This window comes from Saccopteryx leptura, chromosome 6, assembly GCF_036850995.1.
Source record: "Saccopteryx leptura isolate mSacLep1 chromosome 6, mSacLep1_pri_phased_curated, whole genome shotgun sequence".
Taxonomy (NCBI): domain Eukaryota; kingdom Metazoa; phylum Chordata; class Mammalia; order Chiroptera; family Emballonuridae; genus Saccopteryx; species Saccopteryx leptura.
Genome location: NC_089508.1, coordinates 55,562,107 through 55,572,177, shown reverse-complemented (window position 1 = coordinate 55,572,177; position 10,071 = coordinate 55,562,107). Strand labels below are relative to the sequence as shown.

At 46.5% G+C, this 10,071-nt stretch overlaps 1 protein-coding gene across 9 annotated transcripts in view; it reads right to left on the bottom strand.

Annotated features, from left to right (window-relative positions):
- Positions 1 to 794: 794 nt before the first annotated feature.
- The window catches only part of HERC1 (HECT and RLD domain containing E3 ubiquitin protein ligase family member 1), a 235,796-nt gene continuing 226,519 nt past the window's right edge, over positions 795 to 10,071 (bottom strand). For all 9 annotated transcript variants that reach the window (XM_066341955.1, XM_066341963.1, XM_066341959.1 and 6 more), the window contains exon 78: positions 795 to 1,440. In XM_066341955.1, the coding sequence (XP_066198052.1) occupies positions 1,255 to 1,440 (186 nt within the window). In that variant the 3' untranslated portion in view covers positions 795 to 1,254. The remainder of the gene's footprint in view (positions 1,441 to 10,071) is intronic.

Sequence of the window (10,071 nt, the reverse complement as noted above, 5' to 3'; positions counted from 1 at the left end):
AGCCTGCTGTAGATGACGGAGACAAGCCACCCGAAGGCCTTGCCCTCTCCCTGCCCCGCTCCTGACAGCCAGTCTTCATGGCTGCTCTCAAGAGGGCCCTGTCCCCTGGAACCACACACTCACTCTAACACTCCTGAACAAACAAGTACAATGCCCAGGGCCCCAAAGGGCTGGGTTCAAGCACCAAGAGTGTGACCTCCTCCTCAGCCCCTGCACAACCCCCCACCATCCATCACTCAAGAGTATGAAAGCCACTCATCAGTTCTCACTGTAGCTCACTCACTCACGCAGTCACTCACTCACACATGCCAAGGGCTCATGAGCAATAGCTGTCCTTCTGTACACCCCCACTCGGCCACCCTCCCTGCAGCACGTTGTTGTCAACGGCCCTGCACTTTAATTCCATCACTTGCTCCTCACAGGCAGGGTCAGAATCCTATCACTTTGGTTAACTTCCTGCCTAGTAGAGCCGCACCCATACTAGGTCCTGACTGACTGACATGTGAAGCCAGCTGTGTAGGAGGAAGGCGGTGCTGAGAGTGAACCGAGGGGCCAGAGCAGGCCTCTGGAGTGAGGGAAGAGACCCTGAAAGGTAGGACAAATGGAAACAGGGGCCGCCCAGCCCCAGGGACTGCTCTCGCCACGCGGCCCTCTGCTGTGAGGCTTCCAGCAGAGCCATCTCTCAGTGTGGAGGACTGTCTGTTGTCAGAGCGCCCGCCGTACCGGGAGAGGCTGCCTGCAACCTCGCTGTCCGGAGCCCCCCCCCCCCCCCCCCATGGTAACAAGCAGCCATGTCCGCGTCCTGACTGGCTTTATTTCTCTGCATAAGGAACCCTGCACAGGCAATTCAAATTAAAACAAAATAAATATATGAATATTCATGTAAAACTGTCCTTTCTAATGAACAATTATACACAATGTACAATTTCATGTTCACTGGGTGGGTTTACAAAAATGTACCATTCCCAACTAAAAATGCACCAAAATGGTTCCATGCAAACTTATCAAAAGTGACCAAAAATATGGAGGGAAAAATCTGACTGAAAGCACTTAGTCTTTTTTTTTTTTTTTGTACAATCACAGAAAAATAAAAACATCTAATTTCTTTGCTACATTTAGAGTAACTAAATGTGGCCACTGTTTGTAATGTCAGTTTATGTTCCTAAAACACCTATGTAGTTACCATACAAGGAGAGCAACATTACACTGGAAGTGAGCAGTACTGAGAACGGGTGACGGCACCCCCACCACCAGTCAGTAGTCGGTGTCCGAGCCCTCGGCATTGTCCACGTTGCGTGATAGCATGTAGTTGTCCATGTCGATCGAGCGGCAGTTGTTGATGGCGTAGCGCAGGCGCTCAGCCATGACCAGCTGGCTGGAGTAGGGGGGCAGCCTCAGCTGGAAGAAGCAGGTCTGTGAGGTAGGCAGACTGTCGTAAGGCTGTGGAGAAAGAGACCGGAGCCATGAGTGCAGCCTCAGGGTGTATGGGGGGAGCGGGGCTGCCCATTAGCACCGCCCCAAAGTCAGGAAAGTCCTTCTCCCTGCCCTCAAGATGAGCTCCACAGACACGACTGGGTGGCCAACTTGAGGGGAAGCAGACTGGGCCACTGTAGAATGAGCATGGGCTCTGGTGTCCACCACCAGCAAGGTTTTAGGCAAGGATGCTTCCCTTCCTCTCCTCACTCCTCCAGTGTCCTCACAGGTAACGTGAGAACACGCCCTGACTGGCAGGATTACTTGAGAGAATACACTGCACAGCACCTGCCCCAGAGTAAGTGCAGTCGAGTGCGTTCCCTTTCACCAAGAGGGCACATGGCGAAGCTGCCGTGGGGACCCCCGACAGCCGGTGAAGCCAAGGAACAAGAGAAGTGGCCTCTTCTCTCAGAGAAGCCTCCTGATCTAGAGGCCTGGGCAGTGTCTTCCGACACAGCGCCCTTCACCGCTGCTACTGACAGCTCTCGGATCAAGTAAATGCTCATCTTTGCCCAGAATCTCTTGGGGTTCCCCAGAAGCTGTGGTCTCCCTCTGAGACGCAGTTCCAATTGGAGCCACATGCCCCTGGCTCCCCTCACTGTTATCCTAGTGTGCACTCTGCATCCTTCTCCCTCCACCCCCACCAGCCATCTGCATACAGCTCAAATGAGGAAGAAGTTAATTCAATCCCAGTCCACCCATTTAACTGACATCACACGCAGTCAATTAAAAGAAAAGTGCTGGGAATTCTTAGGCAAAAAAAAAAAGCAGGATACAAGATTTTCAATACATGGGGTCCTCAGGTTATGACAATCTCGACATACGACATTTTCAGTTTATGACACTGTTGGGCAGATAAAATGTATTATGCTCACTTTGTCAAAGATGGTGCCGTTGCCCACATGAGGCCATCGCCCAGGTGATATTAATGTGTGTTGAGAATCCTTGTAGCCTGGGGCTTGGTTTTGGGATTAAGCTTTTCCCACCCTTTTTGATGTGGGGTAGTACAATCAAATCATGCCTCAGAGAAGTGACTTTGTATTAGAGACTTCCCTATTTTGTATATTGGATTAAGAGTTTGGATTTCTACACTATAAAATGGGGATGGAGGCTCTCTTGGTTCCTGGGATGATTAGCATGAGAGCAGAGGGAGCAGAGCAGAGAGCAGAAAGAGGCCATGTGGCCAGGAGAAGCAGCCAAGATGGCGGAGTGCTGAGTGAGATGCCAGTTTGTACAGAGTTTGTATCTGGGATAAGGAAGGAGATGGGGAACTGAGGAGAATAAGGCTGGTGAGCTAGAAACCTTTGATTCTAGGAAACTCGGATAAGTCAGTGGCTTTGTGAGCACTGAATGTGAGTGGGTTTTGGAGCCCAGTGTATGTTCTTACTTGCCTGCTAGGTGCAAGCTAGGATTAAAGACTATGGCCCACCAGTTTGTGGCTCCGTTGTTTCTTTACCGACTGTCCGAATCCAATACGAACCTGCATGGGCCAGGAGGCTGCTGTGATAATGGCCCTCACCCTGACTACTGGCTTTACAGACACTCACTCCCAAAAAAACTTTAAAAAATTAAGATGTGAATGTTTTGGCTTATGCCATTACTGTAGGATGAGGATGTCACAGAGCTACTGGCATCACATGGAGAGGAGCTGTCTGCTGAGGACCTCATTCAGCTGAGAAGCAGCTGATTGAAGAGGAAGAGAGAGAAACCCCAGAACCCAAGAGATTTACTACCAAGGGTTTGGCAGAAGGTTTTTCTATGGTAGAGGATTGTTGGGGACCAAAAGCCAACAGGGTCTTTGCAGTTTAGATTTTTGGGGGACAGAGGTGTGGGGAACTGGCAGTAAGCTGACAGTCTGCCCAACATCCCACCTCACTTGCTTAGTGAAGTTGCTAAAGGCTATTTTTTTTCCACACCTTCATGTTAGCTGTGGTGCTGGACTGTTTATATTTATCCTATCCCCCATATCCTTTGGAAAGACTTGAGGCTGATTTCTTTTTAACCTTTGTTTTGTGAAGTTAAGATGTTATGTATGGTGAGGGTTTTCTGCACTTGGTAGAATTCCTGGGTTGCCTTGGAAATGTAATCAGAGATATCATTGATTTGCTAATGACTCTCTCTGCCCTATAAATAAAGGAGGAAAGGAGGGTTAGGGGGCGAGAGCTTGCTCTGATCTTGCCATCAGCTTGCAGAGGCCTCCTAATCCCATCCTTTTTCTCTTTAAATCTATTTTCTTAATTCCGCGCCCTTCCCACTCAGGACCTGGAATTACTAGCTGTGCTGGTTCACGGCAAGTGATACCCGAACAGGGATCTGAGGAAGGGAAAACTAAACTAAAGGCAGGTGACAAAACTCCCCAGGTGTGCACAGTAAGTAAAGTTTTTGAGTAGAGTTTGTGGGGAGAATATGGTTGGGAGTAATAAATTATGAGACAATTAGGGTAAAAAATGGGAACCTTTTTCTTTTTGTACAAATGTTTTTATTTGAGGAGAAGCTGCTGTTTGATAAGAGTAAGCCAGAAACAGAGGATGTAAATATGAGAAGACCCTGGAGTCTGAGAATGACTTGGGAGATAATGAGGGTGTTTTACCTCATTATCTTGTCATACCGCCTTAACCTTGGCATCTCCGCCGCCCTCTGATTTTTCTTATGCTTATCAGGTTACTCCCAGGGTCATTGTCTCAGACCTTTGGAGATTCCTGCTCCAACAAGCTTTAGATCAGGCTCGAGATATAAGGGATTACATCAGAATATGCATTGATATTGGGCCTTCATATATGCAAGGTCTGGCTATTGCCTCAGTGTTTCAGGGGAGGCCTCCAGGACAATACTTTGATAAATGGCAGAACAAAAGAAAGAAGGTCAGGGAAGTACTGCCAGTGGATATTGTTTCCAATGTGGGAGTTTAGGATATTTTCCTAGAAATCACCCTGCTCCCCCAGATATCAGTCTCAGCCTCTCCTTCAAGGACAGCCAGCTCTTAAAGCTCCGGATCTCTGCCCACGCTGCAGGAGAAGGAAACATTGGGCAAATGAATGCAAATCTAAGTATACTGCCGAAGGGCAGGGGATTCAGGGAAACAGACAATGGAGCCTTCCCCGGCCCCATCAACTCAGTTTGCTGCTCAGCTAAAATTGAGGTAGAGAAATCTCAGCATAATCAACCTGAACTGCCAGTTGCAGCAGCTATTGGAATTTGAGAATGAATGGGAGGCTCAGGTGTTAGGAAAGTTACAGCTTTTCCTGTTATTGTCTGATTTTCTTTAATGTTTTAGCTATAATCCTCTGAACTATCATTTTCTTTCTTTCCTGTTCTTTGCCTGGAAATTTAGAAAGGGGACCCGAGGTGGATTGGTCTACAAAATTTTCTTGTGGCCACTGAGATTTTTCTCAAGGAAGTTTTGATTAGTCTCATCCATCTTTAGTCTCTCTCAAAAAATGTCCTAAAATCAGGCAGGCATCTTTCTAATCTGGTTGTGCTCTGAAATCCTGGGTGTCTCTCTGGTTTGTATAATTCTTGTTTCTGATTAGTCTTTGTTTAACATTGTCTAAAAATGTGTCTTTTTAAGGCCTGAATTAAGTTCTTGTATGCAAAATTGAAAATGTCAGCTCTTGTATTGAAAAAATAAAATGGTTTCACCCCTTCATTTTTTGCTTTATAATTGGAACTTGTAAGGAGTGCTCATTTAAGTTTAAATAAAATGGAATGTGGATCCTAAAGACTTGCTAATTTGGCTGAACTGATGCATATGTTATTGCTAAGTAACATTGGGTTGTTGTTTTTTTTCTCTTGACTCATTCATGAAGCAGTCACCGAGCTGTGAGTTGCAAGGCTTAGGGCAAGGTAAATTTCTCTAACAAAGGTCCAAGTTTTTTTTTACAATGAGAAGATAACAAAAGTCATACTAGATTTTTTTCAGCCTTATGTGCTCTCTAGATTGCCTGTTAATCAATGGAATAGAAATGTTTTGAAAAATATGAGTGTTACTTGGAAAAGCATTCACTATATTTTGTCAGACTTTTGGAATTAACCTGAGGACAGGTATTTCCTTACAATCCTTAGGGTCAAGGCATTATAAAGTGTGCCCAGCAAATGCTTAAAAGTCAATTATAAAAAAATAAAAAATGGAGGCCCTGGCCGGTTGGCTCAGTGGTAGAGCATCGGCCTGGCATGCAAGGGGTCCCGGGTTCGATTCCCGGCCAGGGCACACAGGAGAAGCACCCATCTGCTTCTCCACCCCTCCCCCTCTCCTTCCTCTCTGTCTCTCTCTTCCCCTCCTGCAGCGAGGCTCCATTGGAGCAAAGATGGCCCGGGCATTGGGGATGGCTCCTTGGCCACTGCCCCAGGCACTAGAGTGGCTCTGGTCACAACAGAGCGACGCCCCGGAGGGGCAGAGCATCGCCCCCTGGTGGGCAGAGCATTGCCCCCTGGTGGGCGTGCCGGGTGGATCCTGGTCGGGTGCATGCGGGAGTCTGTCTGACTGTCTCTCCCCGTTTCCAGCTTCGGAAAAAAAAAAAAAAAAGGGAGTCATGCCCTGGAACTCCTGCAAATCTTCTTTATCATGCTTTTTACTTAAAATTTTTTTTTGAATACTGATGTATAGGGCCATTCAGTGGTTTGGAGACTCTGGAATCCAACAAGGAAAGCCTTTCCTAAAGTGTGATGGAGGGACCTGCTCACAGGAATCTGGGAAGGGCCAGACCCTGTTCTCTTACAGGGCCAAGGATATGTGTGTGTTTTTCCTAGGTCTGCTGAGGCTCCTCGGCGGGTTCCTGAACATTTGGTGAGACACCATGAGCCAGGATGAGAGACTCACGTCACAAGAGCAATTGTATAAGGCTTATTTTACTATGCTCTCATCCCTTTCCTGTCAAACCTGTTCCATCTATCAAATCCTCTTAGCACACTCCAAACCTTTCTTCTGCAAATTCCTACCCTCCTTCATTTGATCCAGCTGATAACGCTGTCCTTCTGTCTTTTTCCAATCAGCTCCAGATATACGGAAAAAGTTTATATAAGCAGAGGAGGATCGTCAAACTCCTCAATAAGATCTCCTGGGCATGGCTTTTAATGTCTATAATGACCGAGAGGAACAGGAAAAGGGAAAAGGCAGACAGCGCCCAAAGAGATCAGGCAATATACCAGCTCTTGGCATACGCCCTTAAAGGTTCCAGTGCCCTTAAGGGGCCTCATAAGACTCCATCAGGGCCCTGCTTCCAGAGTGGAAAGGAAGGTCCTTAGGCTAAAGCCTGCCTGGCTTCTCAGCCCCTGCCAGGGCCATGCCCTCACTGTGGGAAAAAGAGACACTGGAAAGTAGGCTGCCCCTTGCTCCTCCAAGGGACAGTTCAGTCTCTTCCAGCCCTACCCCAGCCACCTCTGACCTAACCTTGCCCAGCTTGCTGGGACTTGCCACTGAAGACTGAAGGTGCCCAGGGCTGACAGCCCCATCTCATGTAACTGTGGATGAGCCTAGGGTAACCATCCAAGTAGCAGGTAAGCTGATCTCATTTCTTATAGACACGAGGACCACTTACTATGTCTTGCCTGAATATTTGGGTTCTGCTCATCCCTTGAAGATCTCTGTTGGGGGTGTTGATGGTCTTATTTTCCTCCCCGCTTGCCATGACTCCCCTGCCTTGTCTAATCATAGTGTTTCCTTTACACTCTCCTCCTCCTGCCTCAATGCCCCATGCTTATTTTAGGCCAGGACCTACTCTCCACATTAAGAGCCCCTCTCTCCCTTTTTTCACCTCCCATACTCAGAATCACCTTGTTTCTACTCTTAGCTAGCCAGATTTTTTTTTTTAAAGGTAACTCACAGTCTTATTTTTATTTATTCATTTTAGAGAGGAGAGGGAGAGACAGAGAGAGAGAGAGACAGAGAGAGAGAGAAGGGGGGAGGAGCTGGAAGCATCAACTCCCATATGTGCCTTGACCAGGCAAGCTCAGGGTTTTGAACTGGTGACCTCAGCATTTCCAGGTTGACGCTTTATCCACTGTGCCACCACAGGTCAGGCAGCTAGCCAGATTTTGCCCACTTCTGATACAAATTTATCTCCACCACCCAGCATAGTTAATCTCAAGGTTCTCACCACCCCACGGCTGCAAAGCGCCAGGGAAACGCCCCTTGGTTTCATCTCTCCAGGTTAAAGAAAACAGAAGCTCCATCTCCATACATGTTGCAGATGGCCCTTTCAGTCTACCTGATTCATTGCCAGAAATCCAGTATTGACCTTAAGCTTGAGACAAAAGCTTAATGTGCTAGAAGCAGTGGTCATATTGGGGACTTGAACGCTAGCTGCAGAGTGTGGAAATGTGACAACAGTTCCAGTGCCATGCGGACTTTTCCTGAATGTGTGTGACTCCTGCTCCTTGGGACAGTTCTCAGACTGAAGTGGGGTTGGGTTGCATTTACAGATAATGTGGAGTGGTGACAGTGTCAACATGGACTTGGTGAAATTATATTAACATATTAAGGACACCCAAACTGCAAAGATCTATTTTAGATCCTGCTGTATTAGCTAAGAATTTGCTTGATAATCCAAAAGGCTTTATTCCCTTCATTGTATTAAGACACTTGTTTTGGTATCTGTTAGCATTGGCTATTTTAATTTTGTGTTTATTTTTTATTTTTCCAGTCTGCTTCCAAATCAGAACATGGGAAATCAGATGAATATGAATCACAGCACACGAATTGAAGTTAAAAAATAGAAAAGGGGGATAATTCTTGCCGTGAACCAGCGTGGATGAAATTGGGAGGCCTCTGCAAGCTGATGGCAAGAACAAAGTGCGCTCTCTACCCCTAACCCTCCTTTATTTATAGGGCAGAAAGAGTTATTAGCAAATCAATGATATCTCTGATTACATTTCCAAGGCAACCCAAGAATTCTACCAAGTGCAGAAAACCCTCACCATACATAACATCTTAACTTCACAAAACAAAAGATAAAAAGAAATCAGCCTCAAGTCTTTCCGAGGGACATGGGGGATAGGATGAGTATAAATAGCCCAGCACCACAGCTAACATGAAGGTGTGGAAAAAAATAGCCTTTAGCAACTTCACTAAGCAAGTGAGGTGGGATGTTGGGCAGACTGTCAGCTTACTGCCAGTTCCCCACACCTGTCCCCCCAAAATCTCAACTGCAAAGACCCCATTGGCTTTTGGTTCCCACAGAGGATGGGTTGGCAAAATTTTAGGCTGAGGACCCCAGCGATGACAGATTCAGTAAGGTCTACAGAGCTGTTATGGATGCCTTGCAATGCTATAGGCAGATTTTGGAAGAGAAGAAGTCATCAACCTTCCAGACTAGCTGCTTCTTGAGATGAAACACTTGTAGTGCAGGTAGAATCATCTCCAGCGTCTCCTGCATGTTCCTTAGGCAATCCTGATTCCCCGGACCCAGTATCTCCAGCACCTTCTGCAGGTTCTCCTGCCTCTCCAGCTTCCTCCTCCCATAGGTCTCTCTCTCTCACCTTGCAATGCCCCTTCCAGTGTGCAAGCCAACCACAGGAACAAAGGTAAAAAAATTTTTTACGTTCCTTTATTGTTACTACAATACAGTAAACAGTACAGTAATATTTATGTCCTTTTCCTTTTCTGTGGTTTAGTTGTGTTTTTATGTTATAGATTATGATTTTACAACTATGTTAGGATAGGTAAGAGACTTAGCCTAAGGCATTTGTCCTAGAGTCAGTGCAGGGGCCCTGAATGGTCTGAAAGCCTAAGGTATGTTTCAACTTACACCAAAATTCGGGTTAGGTCACTGTCATAAGAATGAAACTGTCATAACCTGAGGATCCCCTATACATCATGCAAAAAAATGTATCTGCTCGAAACAAAGACTAGGAGGAATCACACAAAGGTGAAAGGTGAGAATGGCTACTACAAGGGAGGCAGGATTCTAGATGTTACACGTCCCTCCCTGCAAACACAACCATTTCCCAAACTATTTGTAGTAACTGTAACAATATCACATTGATTTTTTACTTTTTAAAAAAGTTATTTTTTTTAAAAAGTGTTTTTTAAACTGCCCACTCTTTCTTACCCAAACCCCATTTAAAACCAGACTTCTCCTCATCCTCCAAGACCTACATCTTACAGCAGGTGAGTGCACTTCAAAGGGATGGGAGGCAAAGGGCCCAGAAGCCTAACTGTGCCAGAGCCAGTGATGACTCAGAAAGCTGAAATGCAGGGGGAAAGAAAACAAACCAGGAAAGACACTGAAGGGGAATGGTGGCAGGTGGCTGTGACTTGGAAACTGGAGAAATGGTCTAAGAGTCAGTCACAAAGGAGAGACCACAGTGATCAGTTTCCTGAGGCTGAGACGCCCCAGCAGATTAGTGGTGGATTAACCTCAGTGATGACAGGGGTAGCCCTGGACAGATACAAGGCTAGGTTTTTTCCAGAGCTGAATAGAAGTAAACCAGTTCCTCCTCCCCACCTCTCCCTGAAGCAACAAAACAGATTTACAACTTATAGTTTCTGGCAAGTCATGTAGAAAATTTATGGAAAGGCTCTATTCATGGCCCTTCCTGTGCATGGCTTCTCCAGTGAGCCCAGGGCAGGAGCAGAGTGCAGGCGGGCAGACTTAGCAGGCA